The sequence below is a fragment of the Apodemus sylvaticus genome, chromosome 20 (genome assembly GCF_947179515.1).
Source record: "Apodemus sylvaticus chromosome 20, mApoSyl1.1, whole genome shotgun sequence".
NCBI classification, from domain to species: Eukaryota; Metazoa; Chordata; class Mammalia; order Rodentia; family Muridae; genus Apodemus; species Apodemus sylvaticus.
Genome location: NC_067491.1, coordinates 54476488 through 54498831, shown reverse-complemented (window position 1 = coordinate 54498831; position 22344 = coordinate 54476488). Strand labels below are relative to the sequence as shown.

The 22344-nt window shown below is 46.1% G+C and overlaps 1 protein-coding gene across 4 annotated transcripts in view; it reads right to left on the bottom strand.

The window, feature by feature from the left end:
• Positions 1-3905: 3905 nt before the first annotated feature.
• The window catches only part of LOC127670386 (cytochrome P450 4F4), a 93775-nt gene continuing 75336 nt past the window's right edge, over positions 3906-22344 (bottom strand). For 2 of the 4 annotated variants that reach the window (XM_052164723.1, XM_052164721.1), the window contains exon 13: positions 3906-4420. In XM_052164723.1, coding sequence (XP_052020683.1) covers positions 4249-4420 — 172 coding nt within the window. In that variant the 3' untranslated portion in view covers positions 3906-4248. Of the gene's footprint in view, positions 4421-4723; positions 4807-4958; positions 5024-5111; positions 5246-7072; positions 7203-7397; positions 7465-9240; positions 9512-12106; positions 12229-14704; positions 14833-14919; positions 14974-16611; positions 16757-19781; positions 19980-22344 lie in introns of those variants that run through there. The other 2 variants (XM_052164727.1, XM_052164720.1) reach the window with 2 other exon arrangements.

Sequence of the window (22344 nt, the reverse complement as noted above, 5' to 3'; positions counted from 1 at the left end):
GTGTGATTGAAGACAACAATAGCAATTTCTCACTCGATTCAGTGAAGTGATAACAGCTCGATATGATGCTTAGCTGTGTGTATGTAGGGTGGTAAATGGAAATTAGGGTTATTATTACAGGTCCAGGATTTGATCAGTACCTAGGTCTCCATAAGTCGCTTGACACACGAAATCCTAAGATTCCACTAAGATACATGAAATCCTGTTTGGAGTCTAGACTGAGTTGTAGTATTCATGTGTGTCACATGCATGCAGTGCCTTCAGAATCCAGATGGGAGAATCAGGTCCCCTGGAACGGGAATTACAGAGAGTTGTGAGCTGCCCAGTGAGTGCTGAAAACCAAAACTGGGTGCTCTGCGACAGCAGCTTGTCGAAGGCACAGGGGTCTTTGCACCCACAGACCACTAGAGAGCCGTGAATGTTAAACATACAGGGGCCTTTCCTCGATGGAGGAGATAAAGTACCTGTTTTCCTGCCCAGAAAGCTGGGGGTAAATATTGTTAACAGTCTGGTGACCTTTATGCTGTGTCGGCATAGCTCACTCACCTTTTGCTATAGAGGCAGACTTCACCTAAATTACCCAGAATGTCTATCTCAGACTCTCCTTCTCTAGAAGTTAAACCCATCCCTAGAGAGATATCACACGCATTTTATAGCCTGCCGTCCCCTATGCTATCTGTCGGAGACCACACTATATTCTAGGCCTTTTAACTATAGAACCCGCTCTCATGGTCACAGGCACTTTGTAAAGGGGTTTTTAAGTAGACACACGTTAAGCTTTATTGAATAAGAATGAGTGTTGCCTGGAAACTTCCCCCCAAATTACACTGTGATCTTAGCCAAAAGGCCGAGAAACAATGTACTGTGTTTTAAATATGTTGGCAATGAGCAACCTGGCATCAGACTCCCCAAGTATGACGCAGGTTGATGAAGTCAGTAGGAACCAAGTTTCATTCTCATCTCTTCACATGTTCACTTCCCTGCCTGTGAGGACCCCTCAACAGTCAGCATGTGAGGACCCCCCTCAACAGTCAGCATGCTTGACCACTTTCTTATTAGATGGCTATAATCCCAGATATCCACCAATATGTAATCAGCTGAAAGACTTGAACTCTGTGACCTAAAGGTCTTGAGATTCTTTCCTATAGCACAGATGGGGAGTCCAGGTCTAATCACAGTTCTGAAGAGTGTTTCCCATGACATACTACTGTTATATGATGCCAAGTCTGGCTTGGCTGTGGCAGGAATGATATAGCATGGTTCCTGCCTCTTGAACAGAGCCATCAGGGCACGGGCCTTCATGAGTATCAATACTTGCTATGGGCGTAAGGCTTGTGTGAATAAAAAATATATATTTTACTTTGAGTTCCTCTTTTGGGAAATGTTCTCCCTGCCAAGGTTAATGACTCCATGATAATTAAAAGCAGCACAAGTTTAGGAGGCAAGGGTGTGTCTATGTCTCAGAAAAATGGTAAATGCTGAGACCTTCAGGACAGACCTTAAGGCTGTGGGAAAGAACTCTGAAAACATTATATATATATTATGGATATAATATTATATATTATCAATATACTTTGTAAAGGGTTTTTTAAGTAGTTTATATATATACATATACATAATTATATATTATATATAAATTATATATACCACATATATGCTTTATATATAAATTATGTATATTTATATATAATTTATATATTTATAATTTATATAATTTACATATAATCATTATAATATTAATACTATTAGGTATATATATATACATATATATGGATGCAATATGAATTATGTAAGGAGCTTCACAAATCTAAAAGAACAAAGGCAGCTGCACTATGAGCCAGCTTGTGAGACAGATTCAGAGTTCAAAGTCAACGTGGGACAGAAGGAGTTTAGGTCCAGGTCCAGGCTTAGTAGGAATGGTAATTTCAGGGCAGGGTCCCATCAAGCTAGCTTACTGTCCGTGCAGTATCTCTGATTTTTTTTCAACTAAAAAAATGTGCTAGTTGTCTCCTTCTAAGAATCTAGGGGCTGGGGTCATGGGATACAGATTCATGGGATAATCAAAAGGGAACCTGCGATAATGACTGCATTGAGGTGTAAATAAAAGACTGGGCTTGTGATCTGCAAGACAGGAGCCATCCAGAGAGTTTTTACAATAGCAAGAGAAAACTTTCTCGAGCAGAACACACACACACACACACACAGGTATCTACACACACACACACACACACACACACACACACACACACGTATCTGAAAAGCTATCTTGAGCAGAACATAGCTAAACAGTTTGTAACCCTTGACGTGACTTCGAGTCATTCTTTCGCTGCTCCCAGGCACTTCCTCCTCAGGGCCCCTTGACGGCCGAAGCTGGGCCTTGGCAGTATTTCTTCCAAACCAAAACCATTTGAGTCTAGAGAGAGGCTTTCAGACTTACGAAGTGAACAAAACTCAAAGGGCTCAGAAAGCAAACGCTGCTATAGTCTGACCCCCACCCACCCAGCATAGCTGCAGTCATTTTATTCCCTGCCTGCCAGCCACCGGCACAGAGAAGTGACTTGGCTCACGGACATGCTGATCACATGTTTTGTTCTGCATGTTCTGTATGAGGCTTGCTAATCTTAAGGGATTTCCACGAAGCTTTACATAGGGCCCATCGAATCAAACGCCAATATGAACTGTTACGTCTAAAGTATCTCACGTCAGAACTTACCGCTGAGCAGCCCTTCCTGCACATATGAACTTACTGAAGTTGTTGTTGTTGTTGTTTGTGGCTGACACTGAAGAACGCTACTAATAAGCCAACAGGTCATGATTATAATACTCATGCTCTGTTACCTCAACGTTCTGAAATTCCCCCGTTCGCCACCCCTTCACCACCCAACTTACGTTATTCAGGACCAATCAGCTTAAAGGTTAGCTGAGGACGCTCTGCCTAGTCAGCCAACTGCTTCCCTCCTTGTGCTTTAAACCTTTCAACCTGGATTTTTCCTTTAAAAAGCCTACCCGAGAGCAGACTGCGACAACAGTTGGGGTCCCGAGTCTTTTTTGTGGGCCTGGACATCCGGTGTTAAGGTGTGTGTTCGATAATCTATTCTTTCTTAACTGAGATCAGTATTTGTTTGGTTTGAGCGGTGATTCCAGACCCCAACAAACACCTCGCAAATGTCAGGAAACCCCTGAAAGTTGCAAGATTTACAATGTTATACAAGTAGTAAGGAATGATAGCAAAAAGACTTTATAAGGAACACCAAGGCTACAGCCCTCACGAGCTGTCAGAAGCAACGTGGGTTTTTCTGTGAAATAGCTGCCTTTGTGTCCGCTGTGCTTCTGTAAGTAGCCCTTTCTCTACCCCTGGTAAGCAGGGTCAACAATCTCACTCGTTTTCTCTGCCAGGCTTGGGCAGATCCTTTGGTCTGTCCCTGTTTCCCTACCAGGGGGAATAGATGATTGTTCAGTTCTCAGACAACCACCCACCACTCCCAACTTCCTTATCCTCAACAATGCATAGCAGATAAGGCTAGCCCAATACAGTGCTCCACAGGCTTAAGTCCCAGCCTTTTGGAAGGCTGGTACAGAGGTCCCTTTTAGACTAAAAGTTTAGACTCACTGGGGGAACAGACCACTCTTACGAGCAAGCGTCAGGCCCAACAGTAGATAGCCAACACCCGAGGAACTCAGAATACATTGTATGAAAAAAAATCTATAAAAGATAAAAGAAAAAAAGGAATGATGGAAAAAACACAATAAAATGAGGCATTAACAATTTGGGGAGGGGTTAGAATAGGAATGTAAGGGCACCCAGGGCAGTGTCGCGAGACGCCTATTCAAAAGCAAAACAAAATAAACAACAAATGGCAGACTTGCTAGGTTTAATAAACCTAAAATTTTAGTTTTCACAGAAACACTGAAGAGTCCCAGAATGAGTGTTTTGAATTTAATGAGGTCAAGGAAATGTACCTCAACTTAAAGGTTCTCTGAGCCCCAGCCTGGCCTCCGTCCTGCCCGGACACTTCCCTTAGCTCTCTATTGCCCAAGAGAGTAAGTCCAATGGACAATGTAGAGGCCTGTGACCGGCCAGATGGAGTCAGGGATCTGGACAGAAGGACACCAACCCCATCTCCCGCCTCACAAGAGCTGGTTCCCCGTTGTCCTCCAGCGCTCCCTACTGGTGGTATTCGGCGAGCCTCTGGCACAGGTGCCATCTGCAGAGGTGTGTGGGTGGGTGGCACCCGTCCAGGTGCAGAGTCACTGTGCGCTCAGCGGCTCCACCCGCAGCCACAGCCCGCCCTCCGCGCGCAGGATCAGCTCCGGCTTCCGGCGCGGCTCCTTGTCATCGGGCAGGACGCGGAAGCGCAGCAGCGTCAGCGCCAGCGCCACCTTCATCTCGTTCATGGCGAAAGTCTGTCCTATGCAGTTCCTGCGGGAGGATGGGGTGGGGAGTCTGTGACCTGAATCCCATACAGGATCCACCTATCCTTTCAGTGATTTCAGTCTGGCCTAGGTCAGCCGGCTGGAGGGCACCCAGGGAGAACTAACTTATTTGGGACTCCTCGCCTACGCTGCATTCTGGATCCGGTGAACCTCAATCAGACTTCAGCCTTGCTCTTTACTTAACCTGCCAAGATTCAGGAACGAGATCCGGATCCTTACAGTCCCAACTTTCCATCCTTTCCATCTTGCCTAAACCATTGTCCCAGCATCTCAAGCCTCCTGGCATTACCTGGGCCCAGCGGAGAAGGGAATAAAAGCCAGCGGTGACCTGTCCTTGACATTCTCTGGGTCAAAGCGGAAGGGGTCATAGACCTGAAAGAGACAGTGAGTGTCATCTCCTAGCACAGCCAGAGAGAATCCCGTATGTCCTAAGGACGGTAAGTTCTGATTTCCCCAGCCCAAAACTGCTCCCTCCTCTAGGATCATTTGTGATGAAAAAGAATGGGAGAAGGGGGCTACAGCACCTCAGGGTCAGGCCACACAGTTGGGTTGTGATGGGTCCCGAAAATACTGATGATGCAGATGACACCTGTATGAAGTGGGGCCAGGAGGGTAAGCCTGCTGCTGAGTAAACTTTGCTGTGTGCCCAGGACCTTCCTTCCCCGTCCCGTGGGCACCTTTAGGGATGACCCGGCCATCTGGGAGCACGACGTCTTGGGTACAGCGACGGGAAATGACGGTGACTGGGGGGTGCAGCCGCAGGCTCTCCTTGATGCACATGGTCAGGAAGGGCAGCTGGGCCAGGTCATCCCTAAGGAAACCGCCACACAATTGTCCAGGAGCAAAGCAGACCACCAGGCCCTGTGCTGGCCACATAACCTTTCCTCGCAGTGCTAAAACATTCCCAGGGAAAGAAGAGAAGTGGGAAACTGCTGGAGAGAATTTAGCCAGGGATCTTAAGAAGCTTTTTCTGAATCTAACACATCCAGCTGTCCATCATAAAAAGCAACTCAAAAATTCCTTAAAGAAATCTTCCTTTGGTAAGAACAAAATCAAAATGAATTAAGAAGCAACACAGGCACAGTGTTTGTCCTTCTTCATCTGTTTCTACTGCCTGTGTGTTTGAGAATCTCCCTCCTTCCCTCCCTCCCACCCTTCTCTCCACCCTCCTCTCTCTTCCCTCCACACTGTCTTGTTTTTCTTTTTCTCACTCTACTCCTCCACATACAAACTCTCTGTCCTCTTTTCCCCCACGATCCTCCTCATTCCCTTGGTTCTCCTTTGTCTTTTTCTCCTGTTCTTCTTCCCTATCCTCCATCACTCCTCCTCCTTCCTTCTACATTCTCCTCCTTTTCTCCAAGGCCTTTTCTTCATTATTTCTCCTCTTTCTTGTTCCCTTCTTCCTCTCAGCACCCTTCTGCCTCACTATGTAACATATCTGTCCAAACTAAAACATTCCACCCAGAGGGAGCTCCAAAAGACTCAGGATGTGCATAAAACTTAAAAGGATCAAGGTGGGGACAACTCACAAGTCCTAGGAAATTCCTGAAACCTATGAGATCCACAATACCCATCCTCAAGTTTAAATAAAAGGTAATATCTACCGGACAGGGAGATATTCTCTAGGAGCTTTTCTTGAGTCCTTATCTATATTGGGGTGAGATTTTCAGTGATACAGCTATAAACAGCCCCTCATTAGTCCTTTATCTGTATTAGGGTGAGATTTTCAGTGTCACAGTTATAAACAGCCCCTCATCATTATCCATGTGAATAACCCTAATAAACTCATTGTTTTGCCAGTGAGTCTGATGGAATCATTTCTTTGGTCTGTAGTCCACAAAGGCAAGTAGGCATTTGTTCACATCTCTCCGAGTAAAGTCACAAGACACCCCCCTTCTTGTCTCGATCCGTTTCTGCCACCTCCTCTTCCCTGTACCTCAGTCCCAACCACCTGCCTCCCAATCCTCATTCAGGGTCCGGAATTGAAACACAGCCTGTGCTCCAGCCTTGATTCTCTTACTTTACACCTCGCACGGGCCAGAGCATCCTGGGGAGTGTCCTGATGCAGGACTGTTCTCCCAACAAGCTTGGAGCGCCTGACAACGCTTCTCTCAGCTGCACCCTTAGCACAGGGTGGAATCGTTATGAGAAGCCATTATGGGAAGATTAGCTGAATGGATGGGTGGATAATTCAGTGGATCACACAGCACACTGGCTGATTACTTGACACCCAAGGTGTCACTTATGAATTCCTATTCTGGAGGAAATAGGGAAGAGAAGAGCAAACAGGAAGGGAGGGAAGACATTGAGAGCAAATGCTATCTGAGACAAAGGAGAGGAGGGAAAGTGTGTGTGTGTGTGTGTGTGTGTGTGTGTGTGTGTGTGTGTGTGTGCGTGTAATAGAGAGATGATATATATATATAAAACATCTGCATCATGACATTATCTGCCCTCACACACTACATTGTTAGTCTTTCCCAAAGCATACAATTTCCTCTTGTATTAACAAAACACATACTCTTCCCATCAAGTAGTAATGGAAAAATCATAAAAAAGAGACCCCTCCTCTACCTGAGGAGCAGAGACAAGTCCCCCCCCCGCCCCCCGACCCCCATAAGACACCGAGACCTATGCTCACCACTCAATCTCTGTAGACTCTCGGTTCCTCAGGAGCTCCCGTACCTCCTGCCGGCAGCGCTCCTGGTATTCCGGGTGCCTTGCCAGGTTGTACAGGATCCAGGAGAGCCCACTGGCTGTGGTGTCGTGGCCTGCGGGGCAGATAGGTAGGCTTAGCTCTCAAAGCTGCTCCAGCACAAAGTGGGTAGCAACCAGGCAGGAAGAAGACCAGGAAAAGGGGACAACAGATGATAGTGGGATGGTAGTTGGATAGACAGGGTCCAATCAATATGTGCCCAGAACGGAGGTTTCCTGTTCACTCTGTAGTCCCACACTGGAAGCCTCACCCTCAAACATGAAGGTGTCGGCCTCTGCTCTGATGTCCTCATCTGACAGCTCCTTTCCGTCTTCGTCCTGGAGATAAGACACCAGATCACAGCAGTTCTGGGGCTATGTCTAGCTTGAGACAGCTCTTAGATCCTAAGCGCACTGCATCTCTGCATCTCTCTGATCACTATCAGAAGTCTTCACCTCCAGATACAGTTCTTGACTGCCCTGCCCCCTGTTTGTTTGCTAGTTTGTTTTTCCTTGAAGGAATTAGTGACCTCTGACTATTTTCCAGTTTCTGTATGATGAGAGATTTCTAGGAAACAAAGGAGCAAGTAACGTTGCATATAGGATGACTTCGTGGCCGCATTCCTTTGGAATTGGAGCTTAAGCATTACTCTCATTACAAGGACATCCTCCTTAGGAAGGACTGGAACACTCTGTCAATTGTTCCATAATTGTGTGGTGGGAATGGTGTCTACCTACTCGCTGTCAGCAAGGGAAATGCTGCACACTTTGGGACAGAAAAGGTTGGACTGGCAGGAGAAATACTGACAATCTGACAATGTGCGTGCACGGATGATGTCACCTTACCTATGACCAGGAAATAAACTTCCCCCTTTCTTTCTTTTTCACTTTTAAATATTTTTGTGTTTTCCTCCCACGACTGTTTTATCCTGCACCCCAATTCCTATTGTGTTCTCTTGTTCAATTCATGGGTACTACATGCAGCAAATGTATATCTTATGTCCTCTGGAGTCTATTACGCTTGCATACCTGTAGAATTCACCCGTGATTGGAGAAAACGTCAACACACAGTGGTATGTGTACACGAACATGCCATAATGAAATGCATTTGTTTGCACACTTGAAAATTAATTTAAAATTTTTCTTTTTAGCTCTCATCTCTTATTCTCTTCCTTTCCCAACATTCCTCCCTTCACTCCTATCTCGTCTCCCTATCTCCATATCCCTCTCCTCTTTCGTCTCCTGCTCTCTATCTCCTTTTCAATCTATTCATACTCCCTGAAACAAAGAAGACACAGAAGTGCTGGCTCTCCTGTGAAACTTGCGAGACTCATACTGTATTGATCTTTTCCCTGTGGTGTAAGATCTACTGACACACAGATAAAATCATAACATCACCTGAAAATAGAGGATCTGGGAATGGAAGCCATTCTTACAGTTCTGGGCACACAGGCAGCTACAGATGATTCTCAACAACATATTAAGTTATAAATAGAGTAAAATCTGAGGTTCTTCACTTTCAGACCTAGCAGGGGTGTGCTGAGTGGATTCTCGTGGTATCTCTATAATTTTTCTTTCTGGCCTGTCCCTCCTTTCCTAAAATGACTTCCATGACCCTTAGGTATCCTCTATGTCAAGTCCCAAATCTGAACTGCCCTTTGATCCTATATTTGACATTAAAGCCGAGTTTGTGGCACAACCATGTAGTCCTCAACTTGGGAAGTTGAGACAGCAGGACCCATTCACTGGCAACACAGTGAGACTACTCTCAAAATGCTAACTATACCTGGCACACATCTGTAATTCTGGAGTGTTCAGGGTGAGAGCAGGGAGAACATGAGTTTGAGGTCATCCAGAGTTGTTTAGTAAGATTCTACCTTTTAAAAAAATCCCCTGCAAACCAAAAAGAGCTATTTAATGAATTGATTAATTTTTTTTGAGATGCCGTTTCACTGTGTAGCGTTGACTATGCTGGAGCTTAATGTGTAGACCAGGCTGGCCTAACTCGCCATGATCATTCTACTGCTGCCTGTAGAATGCCGGGATTGAAGGTGTCCATTATCACACTCAACAAATCAAGTCTAAGCAGTGTCCTCTCACCTCCTGAGAACCCACCTTACTCAGCAGCAGCACGTCAATGAAATCCAGAGTTTTGGACTTGGCCTTGGCCTTGAAGACACCATCCTCATGCTTGCTGGGGAGAGTATGTCGTCGATCCTGGATGACAGCATCTGTGAAGTCGTGCACCAGGTGGCAGGCCTTGCGGAAGCGCCGCCCATTACGGGTGAGCTGATAGAGTGAGTCTACGTGGAGAAGCAGCTGCTGGTACCGTTTGGCCACTAAGGCACTGAGCTCCAAGATGGCAGAAATATACTCACTGGGCTTCCTGCATGAGAACAGCACGAAGGGAAGCAAGAATTCAGCGTGACTCAAGGTCAGTATTTCCCAATAGGACACTCAGTACTCAGTCAAACAGATGGCCACACACAAATACACGAGTGCCATTTGTGGTGACATCTGACCGTGAAGTCTCACTTATTTCTCTATGGCCCATCCTCATGAGCCTTGGGACTTCAAGGCATCCGAGAGCATCTGTCACTCCTTTCTTTTCTCTCCTTCTCCAGACCTAGCTCTCACCCACCTGCTTTCCAACATCCCACTCAGCTAGGCACTCTTTCTTCCAATAATCCAGTCTTTCTATAAGATCTCTGCATTCAGTGATAGCCCCACCTTGTATCTACAAGACAATCAGTGTCTACAGAGCTGATAGGATCATGTCCATTTACTGTGGTTTGGAGCTGTCTCGCAAAAATCCATCTCTGGAGCTCTTAGAAAGTGTCAAAACCATTAAGAGATAAGGTTTAGCCGGACGGTGGTGGCACATGCCTTTAATACCAGCACTTGGGAGGCAGAGACAGTCAGATTTCTGAGTTTGAGGCCAGCCTGGTCTACAAAGTGAGTTCCAGGACAGCCAGGACTACACAGAGAAACCCTGTCTCGAAAACAAAAAACAAAAAACAAAAAACAAAAAACAAAAAAACAAAAAACAAAACAAAAGAGGGGGGCTTAATCTAGAGAGGCTAGGACATTATAAGTGTGTCTTGGTGTCTTGAAGAGGATATTAGGACCCTGACCCTTTCCTGACTCTCTTTACTTCCTGACATGAGGAAAACATTTTTCTTAACACATGCCCCCACCAAAACAATAGAGTCAAAGAACCATCAACAAAAGACTCCAAATTTGTGAGCCAAGAACCCTTTTTTTTTTTAACTCAATACACTTAGGAACTTTGTGACAGCAACAGAAGTGACTATAAGCACAGACACCCTTAGTAGAAATAATAGGAGAACATTCTCACCTTTGGCTAGGTTTCAATGTCCTAATAGTTTAGACACTATGTTGCTGTATACTGATTGTCAACTGGACAAGATCTAGAATCATCTCATAGACAAATTTCTGAGCATATCTGGATTCTCAAAACTGGGTTAATTAAGGTGAGACTAGTCACCTTAATAGTAACACTATTCCATGTCTGGGTATTTCACACTACACAAAAAGGAGAAAGCTAATTGAACATAAACACTCATTGCTCTCTGCTTCCCTGCTGTGTAAGCAATGTGACCATCAGTCTCACATTCCTACCATAGTGACTCCCTTAACTCGATGGACTTCCCCTCAACTTTAATCCAAAGCAAACTCTTCCATCTTTTAAGTTGATTTTCATTGCATCAACAAGAAACCCGGGAAATACATAAAATTGGTACCAGAAGTGGGGTCATAGCTGTAATAATCCTGACCATGTGGTTCTTAGGCCTTTGAAACCTGTTTGTAGTAGAAACGTAGAATTTAAAATGCTGATCCTGCCGGGCAGTGGTGGCGCACGCCTGTAATCCCAGCACTCTGGGAGGCAGAACTCAGGATTTCTGAGTTCCAGGCCAGCCTGGTCTACAGAGTGAGTTTCAGGACAGTTAGGGCTATGAGAGAAACCCTGTCTTGAAAAAAACCAAATCCAAAGAATCAAAAAAAAAATGCTGATCCAGAAACATCATTAAATTCTGTAAGGGGAGCTTAAAGGAAATTTACGATTGGAAGTCAGGAGACCAGAGTGTCAAAGAGAAAGGCAGACAAGAGAGACCTGGATCGTATGGCTTTTGGTTTGGTTTTGATTGGGGAGGTGCATCAATCAGGAGCTAGACTAGAATCCATTCTTGCTATTTTTATGCAAGTTAATTTGGCAGCATTCTGCCTGTCTTCTGAGAACATGTGTGGGGATGCATTAAAAGGTGATAGATCAACAAGTGATGGTGGTGCACGCCTTTAATCTCAGCACTCAGAAGGCAGAGACAGATGGATCTCTGAGTTCTAGGCCAACCTGGTCCACAGAGTGAGTTTCAGGATAACCAGGGCTATACAGAGAAACCTTATTTCAAAACAAAACAAAAGAAAAGCAAAAAGAAAGAAAAGGTAAGAGACCTTTTGAGTAAAGGAAATTTCAAAATAGCATAAATATTCAGGCTATCAATGACTTCTGCTCACTGCACACTTGTTTGTATTTAAAATGAGAAGTGTGTTTTAGAGTATGCACAAGGAGAAAGCTAGACGAGGGTTGGCACATTCATTACTCTTTGCTTCCTGACTGCAGATACAATGTAGCCAGCCACCCTGCTGCCTTTCCTTCCATACCATGATGGGGTTTTCCCTCAAACTGTGAGCTAAAATAAACCCTCCCTTAAATTGCTTTTATCAACTATTTTGTTACAGCTGTGAAAAAAAGTATCTAATTCAGTGTCAGCCTGACTATCCGGTATCTAAGGTGTCTCCTCAATGCCAGATGAACCTGATCTACTCACCAACATCCCTACTCCTTGTTCTACATCACCTCCTCCAAGAAGCCCCCTCTTTTTCCTACTGGCCACCCGTCCCTACTATATCACCTCCCAAGTCCATAATCCAGGTTCTCAGACCAAAGGGAGGGACTCACTCCTGGCAGTTGCTATCAAAACTGAAGACACATTTTTGCAGACTATCCAAGGTCATCAGGCTGATGTTCTTAAACATGTCCAGTCGAATGCTGCCACCTGAGGCCAGGCACTGCCACTTGGCCTTCACGGAAAAAGAAGTCGTATCATAACCAGATCTGAGCTCCTTGAGATTTTTTCCCAGTCACAACTATAAGAACTGATACCCACAATCAGCCTCCCATATCTCCAGCCAAGCACTTGACCCCAGGGTTTACCACACACAAGTGAAGACCCAAAAATTGAGACCAGAAGCTCTGTGTGATCAAGCCTCAGTTCTGACTACCGTGCTCTGTGCTCCATCGGTCAGCTCACGGTCCTCTGTCTCACTTGACATGTCTTCAGCTGACTACATCTGATAAACCACGATGGAGCCCGTTAGCCACTATTTCTAGCTCGCTTACTCTCTGGCATAGTGGGACAAGCTTCTTTATGCCTCCGAACCTCAGGTTCATTCTTAATGAAGAAAAAATAACTTTTATCTCACAGGTTGGTTAAAATTAAATTTGCAGTATAAATTAAGGAATTGGGTCGTGACCATCAGTTCCATAACGTGTGAAGAATTCAGTAAATGGCATTATTCCTTATCTTGGGTGTTGTAAGTTGGACTTAAAGCTATCTCTGTGTCAGGGAGGGTGGATATCCATTGGTTTCTAAACATCCTGTTCCAAGCCCCCCCCCCCAAAAAAAATCATCCCAGTGTTCTTCACCTGGACTATCTCACAGATATTTCAGAAAACCTTGAGAGATATAGTGATGGCCTTCTATGGGTAAATATCAGGCTTGTTTCAGCTTGTTATAAAAGCAGAGTCTCTAAAACTCAGTTCTGCAATATAGGGCATGTGTTGCATCCTCCAAAGGCCATTTGTAATACCCCATGGAATTTATATGCTTTAAAGAAAGGACGGAAGCCAGGAGTGTACTACAAGCACCTGACTACGTTCCTTCCATATCTAAGGAATCTTGTATGGTTTGGCAGAATCCACAAGTGTTGGGGTTGGTCTGGTGCTGCTGTGGATTCAAATGTTAAATTCTGTACCATACGATTTGGTTGGTTGCCCCAAGACAATCGTATTCTCAAGTACATCATATTTTGTTGTACAAATCGTGCTCCCCGAGATAATTGATCAATAAAAGGCAGGGCCTGAGGATGAGTGGGGGGGCAGTCTAGGGAGAGACCAGGGAAGGGAAAAGGAGGAGACAAAGGGAGGAAGAAGCATACATGATAGGAGAGGGACTGTGAGCATTTGGCAGAGAGAAATAGCAAATAACAAGGGATATATGGCTAAAGTTAGAATAGCTCAAAAAACCTGCCCAATCTAGGCATACAGCTTGCAAATAAATAAATAAATAAAATAAATAAATAAATAAATAAATAAATAAAAATAAAAAAAATACCAGGATTGTGTGTCTTTAATGAGGGCTAGTTGGAATACAAAAATATCATTTACATACAAGTAAGCAAGCTGAGCAATCAGGTAGCAAGTAGAAAAGAAAATTGTTGGCCCCACACGTGGCACTCCCTCCCTCCCATGCCTATCTTGTTCCTCAAGCCATCGTCATGTGAGTTTTCAGCAATGCCCTTGACAACGCTGAGCCTATTCTGCCACCCCTTTGCCTCTGTGTTAGATTGATGACTTTGACTAAAAGGAAGAGGCTATAACCTCAATGAAACCTAAGCTTCAGGTGACTTCTAGCTTTTTTCCTATGGAACTCTGTGCCGTAGGAACAAGCCCGGGACACTGAAAACTAAGATGAATTAGCTTGAAGTTGATAAAATCCCAAGCATCAAGGAATTATGCTGATAATGAGCAAGCTGACTGACAGGCGATTCTATGTCACCCACAAGTAACCCAAACTCTATTCAGAAGGGCCAACCCCCTGACCCACACCCCTGTTAGTAACATCAGCCCTTGTTGTTTTAAAATCAGTGTGTGTGGAAGTACCCTGCTTTTTATTGACAGTTTCTAGGTAGTCACCATGTCTGCATTTAGTTTTCAGGGCAACCACCTGAGAAAAATAGAACCTAACTCTTTATAAGCCCTCATCATGTATGAAGATATGGTTCTATGGTATCATCTTGGATACAAAATGGAGGAAAAATGAAATAAAACAATGGCCCCATTGTGGTGGTTTGAATATGCTTGGCTCTTGGAGTGGCACTGTTAGGAAGCGTGGCCTTGTTGGAGTAGATGTAGCCTTGTTGGAGGAAGTGTGTCACTGTGGGGGTGGGCTTTGAGACCCTCATCCTAACTCTCATAGATAATCGCTCCTGACTACAGTTGGATCAAGATGCATGCAGAACTCTCAGTTCCTTCTTCAACACGTGTCTGCCTAGGCACTGCCATGCTTCCCACCGTGATGATGATAAACTGAACCCCTGAAACTGTAAGCCAGCCCCAGTTAACTGTTGTCTCTTACAGTTGCCTTACTCATGGTGTCTTTTCATCGCAACGGAAACTCTTAACACACCCATCTTAACCCTTTACAGAACATCTCAGATCTATCTGAAGTTCCTTTGCCTCAGACTCCAGCTGGGCACATGGATTCTGGGGACTCACATGCATGATGTTGGTGCTGTCATTGAAAATCTTCACATAGGGCTTCAGGATGTTGAAATGGAAAGCCGGGGTCAGCATGCGACGGTGGCGGCTCCACTTGTCCCCATCACTCAACAGGAGCCCATCTCCTGGTAGGACACCATGGTGGTGAGCATGGTATCGTGTTCACCTCCACCCCTGGGGATTTTCCCGGGCCCTTCATCTGCAGTACTCACCCAGCCAGGGTTTCAGGAAACTGTAGAAGATCACTTCCTTTAGGGCAACTGAAGCTGACATGAACAAGAATGATCAGGAGCCGTGCAGACAGCAGGAGAGGGACTTCAGAGACCGTGGGGGCAGGGCTCAGCGAGGTGTATGCATGTCTGCCCCAAATCCAGCATGACAGGGTTAGAGAACACAGGACACAGAGGAGGAGGAGGAGGAAGAGGAGGAGGAGGAAGAGGAGGAAGCAGTGTACTAACGAGATGACATAGAAGCAACTCACCTCACGATCCCTTCACTTGGCTTCAACATAGTCTACTATGTCTGCCCCTCGAGTGTAGCATGACCTTCTACAGACCTAGAATACCTGACCATCTCAGCATGCTCTGACATCTCCTGATGTGTGTCACGGATATATAGGGAGTAACATGGGCTAACATGGGTGAAACACATATGACCTACCCTAAATGACCCCATCTGCTTTAAAATGGAAATAGATGGTCTGATATATCTCAATGTACCCCCTAGGTAGGTCCCAGATACCATTTAAAAACAGTCACAATAATCTCACAGGCATGGCATTGATGGGGTCCAATTAGATATCAGACCTCCCTTAAACAAGAATTCTCAGCCCTGTTTCTATTTCAGTGGGACTCTACGTAACAAATGTCAGAAAACTCTCAAATGGCCAAAGCGTTTTCATCAGGAGCAAAATATAATTTCAGACAACTGCTCAGGCAAGAAACAGATGTATTCCCAAGTGTCCACAGCTCTGTGTGAGCCCCAGATAGGGATATATTTGTTTGATTCGACTTGGTTCATACATGGGACAACATACACCAGTTGTTATAGTGTGACTACAAAACACCTTCAACCAACTTGTGTTTTGAAGGATTTAGTCCTCAGATACTGCCTCTATTTTGGAAGATTCTAGAAATTTCAGGAAGTAGAGCTTGGCTAGAGAAAGTAGGTCACCGGAGTAATCCCTTTGAAACATCTTGAACTGTGTTTCCCTCCTCTTCCTTTCCTCCCCTCTTCTTGCCACTTACCTGTCTGCCTTTCTTTTAGCACTATGAATCCCGAATCACAAGGAAAAATCAGTCTTGTTCAATGGAGTTGTGCTAGTAATAGCCACAAAAAGAGCTAATACAGAGGTGTGATCAGGAGATGGCCATATCAATCTAGTTGCATAGTGAAGGTAAGGTAGAGGCAGGGCAATCACTACAACAGTCCCATCTGCCTGCACTCTGGTCTCCTGCACAGCTGGAGACACCACAAAGACCTCGGCAGTAGGCAAACAGGTTAGTCCAATGTCCACTTGGATCAGAAAAGAGAAGCCTCTTTGATGTGGTGAAAATGTGGATAACTACTTGCCAGGTCTCCGTCTACCGGTAGCATACGCCCCCAGCGGTGCACACGGCACCGTCCTCTCAGCTCTGAATGGAGCGAGCAGACAGGGATCCCGGGATCTCTAGGCTTTCCAAACAAGGACTATTAAGGCATAGGGCCAGAGTGAGCCCCGAAGATTCTCTCATCCTCTGGGCTGAGTCCCACCTAGGCTTCCTTCTGCCATCTTCAGCAAAAGGTGGAGAAAGTCAGGAGAGAGAAGGACTGGGCTACCTCAGAAATCACAGCGAGGCTTGAGCGTGGAGACCAGAAGCCCTCAGCGTCCCACGGCCACACCACCTGCAGCTTCCCCTAAGTACCTGAAGCACTAAGAACAGATCGAATGACGTCAGGGTGGCAGAGGGTGATGATAGGGAGGACAGGTCCCATCCAGGTCATGAAGCCCCGGGGGTAGGTGGCCACCAGCTTCGTCACCTCCTTCAGACCGTGCTCAGAGGGAGTGACCTACAAGCAAGAGAGGAGCGGTCACCTCCTGAGTTGGTTTGGCAGGAGTCGAGCACATCATGCTCTGAGACGGCCAGAAAGAAGCTGATACACCATGGCTTCTGGATCTCGCTAGGACGGTGTTCCCAGAAGGCACTGGTGTTTACATCAGTCGCCTCAATCAGGATGACTCACCCTCTACAGGGTGGGGCAGCACCATCCAACCTGCTGAAGAAACATAAAGCAGTGGTTCCCAACCTTCGGAATGATGCGACCCTTTAGTACGGTCCCTCATGTTGTGGTGACCCTCAACCATAAAATTATTTTGTTGATACTTCATAACTATAGTTTTGCTACCATTATGAATCATAATGTAAATATGTGATATTTGATGTGCAACCCATATATCCACCTGTGTGTGGAGACGAGACCCCTAGGCTGAGAACTGGTAACATAGAGCAATTAGATAAAGAAATCTTAATCTCATTTTCTGACTGCAATAGCCATCTCTTCTGCCCACAGACATCACAATGCAGGTTCTTGGCTTTTGGATTCTTGTGGCAGGATCACACTGTGAACCCCAAGTCAGTGTTGTTTACTAGGAAAAAAAAATGTCTCTAGCTGTGGTGTGGCTCAGCCCTTCACACTCACCTTTGATTCTTTTGATTGGAATACAGACACACCCTTAGTACACACCTTTAATTCCAAGCAATGAAGGTAAAGTTAGTCAAAAACAAACAAACAAACAAAAAAACGCATGTTTGAAATTGATGTCTAATTGGGTAGCAGACAATGTGATGAATCAGAGAAAGAGGTGACAGAAAAGTATATGCCCAACTTCCTTGAGAAGAAAGAGGAAAGGGAAGCTTCTTAAGAGAACAGTGCAGAGAAAAAGAAGAAAAGGAGGGAGAGAGGGAGGGAGGGAGGGAGGGATGGAGGGAGGGCAAGAGGGAGAGAGAAAGGGAGATGGAGAGGGAGAGGGAGGGAGGGGAAGGAAGAGGAAGAGGGAGAGGGAGAGGGAGAGGGAGAGGGAGAGGGAGAGGGAGGGGAGAGAGAGAGAGAGAGAGAGAGAGAGAGAGAGAGAGAGAGAGAGAGAGAGAGAGGCCAGGTTGAATCAATCAGCCTGGAGAGGAGTCTGGGTCAGAACAGCTGAGTGAAACCAGACAGTCAGAGTTCAGAAAACACACACAAGGCTGAGCTTATTAAGCAGTAAGTCCCAGAGGCTGAAAACCTCTAGGCCTAAGTAAGATTTGACAGAGGCCAGGAGTAGGCCTAGGTTAGCTGACTGAGGCAGCAAGCATCAGAGACAGCCATTCCTCATAAAAGTTACAGTTACAGACTCTGCCACCAGCTCCTCCCTCCCCCAAGGTCTCCCCATACACAGGAGGCCGACCCTTTGGCCTCAGATCGAATTATTTACAGGTTGACTTCCACCTTGCAGATAGCATCCTTAGAATCCATAATTACATAAACCAATGACCATAATACAATGTACCCCTCTCTGCCCTCACTCTTTTATATATACATGTGCATTGTACAGAATTCATATATATATCATGTATGTCTCTATGTATATACATGTATATATTTAATTATATTAATATGATCATATATTGCATAACTATATTCTTATCACTGACACGGTACATATGTGTGGTCCTGGTCCTACAAGCTCATAATGGACCCAAAGAATTCCTATGCACAATACCTTTCATTATTATTATCCTATTTATACATGTATTTAGTAGATACATAAACACCATTGTCTTACAAATACCTACAATATTCAGGACAGCATTGTGCTATAAATTTGCACAAGTAGCCTACAGAGAAGGCCTCAACTGGGGCTTAGGGGTGTCTAGGCAATACTGTAGCCTGTTAGTTGTGATTGACAACTTGACAGGGCCTCTACTCACCTGAGAAGGGAGTCTGAGTTGTGTGGTATTGCCCAGATCAGAGTGGACTGTGGGCACGTCTTTGGGGGACTCTCTTTATTGTTAGTTGGCTTAGAAGGGTGCAGTCCGTTCCACGTGGCACCATTTTCTGCACAGATGGTCTTGGACTGCATTTTTCAAAAGGTAGTTAAGCATGTGCTTGAGAGTGAGCAAGTAGACAGTGTCTCTCCATGCTTTCTGTCTCAAGTTCTGCTGGAGTTCCTGCCTTGACTACCCTCAAACTCTTTCCTCCTGACATCGCTTTTGGTCGATGTTTAATCACAGCAACAGAATGAAGACAAAACGTGGATTCTCCTAAATGTTTGTGTCTGTACGCCCTACTGGTCTGCAGTTCCAACTATGCAAAAGGTCTATAGAGCAGGAACTAGTCAACCCGAGGACAAGAGGTGACCACTAACTCTAGGAGGGCAGCAGCTCCTACCCATGAGCCCCATGCTCACCAAACGTCACCCTGTGGATGATGTCACTGACATGTACAGATGTTTTGAGCTTTGCTATTTTCAAATGAAGCAACTGAGACCAAGTCTCCCAAGGGCAAGAACAGACTTGGTCAAAGTCCAAGGTGTGGGGTCAAGGAAAGCTTACGGGAGGGAGGGTGAGTAGATAGCTCTTATCCCGGTCAGGGTAACCGGGACTCAATGGTCCATCTTGGGAAAGAACTGCCAGCTATTTTTTAAAAAATGGGGGCTTCAAGAACAAGAGGCAGGAAGACAGCCCATAGCTCTCCAGCGCTGTGTGTCATAGGAAGGGAATACCAGAGATCACCCCCAGAAAAACATGGAGGGCCTGATATGGACTGACAGAAAAATGGCACTGACCTTGGACAGAGCTTCTCAAGAGTCCTCAAGTCCTGCGGACAATGAGGGAACACCAGGGGTCCTCAGTGTGTGGTCTACCCTGGAAGCCCCTCAGTGTCCCCCAGTGTAAGAAAGACAGACTAGAAATGAGTCCAGAGCAAAGGAGGGGTGGAGGGCAGGAACAGGAGAAAAGCTAAGGAAGGATGCTGGAGGACTAGAGACCCAGGTCCCTGAGCTCCATTCCTGGTCCATTCTCTCCGAAATACAAGGCCCACAATCTGTTGCTGCACTCACCATGCCCAGGTGACCCAAGAACCAATTCCGTTTGGGGGGTTGAGGGAAATCACAAAGATGATGATATGTTTTGTAGACGGTATAGGTCTGAATCAGGACACGGGCCAGGAGCCAGGAAGCCCCGATCAGGAGCAAAAGTAGCCATGGTGAGGAGGCCTCCAGCCTCGGTCCCAGCCAGGACAGGTCCAGCTGTGGCATCCTGTGGGGAGGATGGACAGACAGTGAGACGGGGAGGTAGGAGGAGGGTTGGGGCCATCAGGGATAATGGACCAGGGATATGAACAATAAAATCTGTTTGTAGGGGAGCAATCCATGGGGTGGAGAGAAAAGAAAGAGGAGAAGGAGGAGGAGGAGAAGGAGGAAGAAGAGGAGAAAGAGGAGGAGGAAGAGGACGAGGAGGAAGAGGAGGAGGAGGAGGAGGAGAAGGAGAAGAAGAAGGAGGAGGAGGAGGAGAAGGAAAAGGAGAAGGAGGAGAAGGAGAAGGAGAAGGAGGAGAAGGAGGAGAAGGAGGAGAAGGAGGAGGAGGAAGAGGAGAAAGAGGAGGAAGAGGACGAGGAGGAAAAGGAGGAGGACGAGGAGGAAGAGGAGGAGGAGGAAGAGGAGGACGAGGAGGAAGAGGAGGAGGAGGAGGAGGAGGAAGAGGAGGAGGACGAGGGGAGGAGGAGGAGGAGGAGGAGGAGGAGGAGGAGGAGAGGAGAGAAGAGAAGAAGAAGAAGAAGAAGAAGAAGAAGAAGAAGAAGAAGAAGAAGAAGAGAAGAGAAGAAGAAGAAGAAGAGAAGAAGAAGAAGAAGAGGAGGAGGAGACCCAAAAGCCTGAGAGAGGCTTGCCAGGAGAGGGTACCTGGAAAACCCCATGTCTGAAGCCAACAGGATCACTCTGGCCTTTTGACTTCAGAGAGCTGGTTATCGAGAAATAAGCAGGCAGGCTCAGACTCAGGCTCAGCGCTCTGTCTAACCTAGTATGGGCGCTCTTAACCAAGCACCTCCTCTCAGGAACAGTAAGTTTCCCACAGTTCTCCTTCCTCTAGAGTGTCTTTGTTCCTGGCTTCTGCTCTGAAAGAGGCCGAGGTCAGTTGTGCCAGCCAATCCTTCACAGGCCCATCTGCCTCCTCCCGTCCTGGGCAGATGGCCAAAGGGAGGGGATCGGCTCTACAGGGCACAGAGGAGAACCAATCCAGGGTCACAGCGTGAACACCGGATCTTTAGAACTTGGTCGCTCTCACATCCTGGGGGTAGGGGGTGGGGGTGGGATGGAGGTTGGGGGCAGGATAGATTGGGAGTGGGCAAAACTCTGAGGTTAGCAGAGGTAAGGCTGAGCCGAACATCCACAGCAAAGTAGGGGTTCCCTACTCGTCCAAGACGACGGTGCATCTAGTAAAATCATTAACAGGAGTGCAGGGGCCAGGAGTATGCAGCCGGGCCGGGCCTGGCCGCACACCATCTCCCAAAGTCCTCTGCACTGGGCTGCACTGACAGCATGTACCTTTAAAATATATATATATATATATAAAATATATATAAATATAAAATGTTTTATATATAAAACATTTTGTAAATATATATAATATTGTAATATATAATATAATATATAATATATATTACTAATTTTGTTGAGAATTTTTATACACACATAAAATGTGTTTTGATCAGGTTTACCTCTGCTCTCCTGTTTAATTCCTTCCAGATCAGCTCCTTACCCACACCCCTCCCTTTTCTTTCTTTCTTTTTTTTTTTAATAGCTTACTGATTCAAACAGGTGTTGTGCCTATTAGGGACAAAAGGCTTACCAGTGGTCAGACTGTCAGAGAAAACTGACTCTTCCACCACCATCAGGTGTCACTAGCTCCTCGGCTGGAGTTTAGGGCTCAGGATCCCGTCCCCAGGTCCCCAGGGCTGGAACGTTGCCTATCTTGAGCCTGTGCAGGTCTTAGGTTCGATGCAGCGGCTGTGAGTTTCTAGAGCAGAGGTCCTGTCATACCCAGAAGGCATTGCTTGGTCCTCTCCTCCCAGATCTGGCTCTTAGAGTCACTTTGCCTCCACTTCCACAAAGATCCTTGAATCTCGGGGGGCCATGTGGGCATGGTATGGTCCACTCAGTGTAAGTGCTGTCCACGCTGCTTTAAGTGCTGTCCACTGCACAAAGAAACTTTTCCAACGAGGTCTGAGACCTGCGTGCAGCCTTTCAGGGCACCAAAGTGGGAGGCTCCCGGATGCCTCTGCCTACCGGCTACACAGTCTGGCAAAATTCAAATCCCGCTCCGAAGCAGCCCAGGGTCTGGATAGAGACACTACTCTCTGGAGCTGGAGCGAAGAGCAAAGCCCAATGACTGAGTCCCCAGCTCAGTCAGGATGCCAGAAGCCAGCTGCCCAGTTGGGAGAACGTAGCTTAGGGTGATCTGGATAGGAACTGAGACAAGGCAAGAGGGAGGAGACGTGATGCTGAGGTGAAGGGCGGCCCTGAGAAGAAGGATCCAAGCAGAACATAGCACTGGTCAGAAGACACAGTCTGCACGGCCACTGGTCAGAAGACACGGTCTGCACGGCCACCTTTTGTGAGGGTTGCT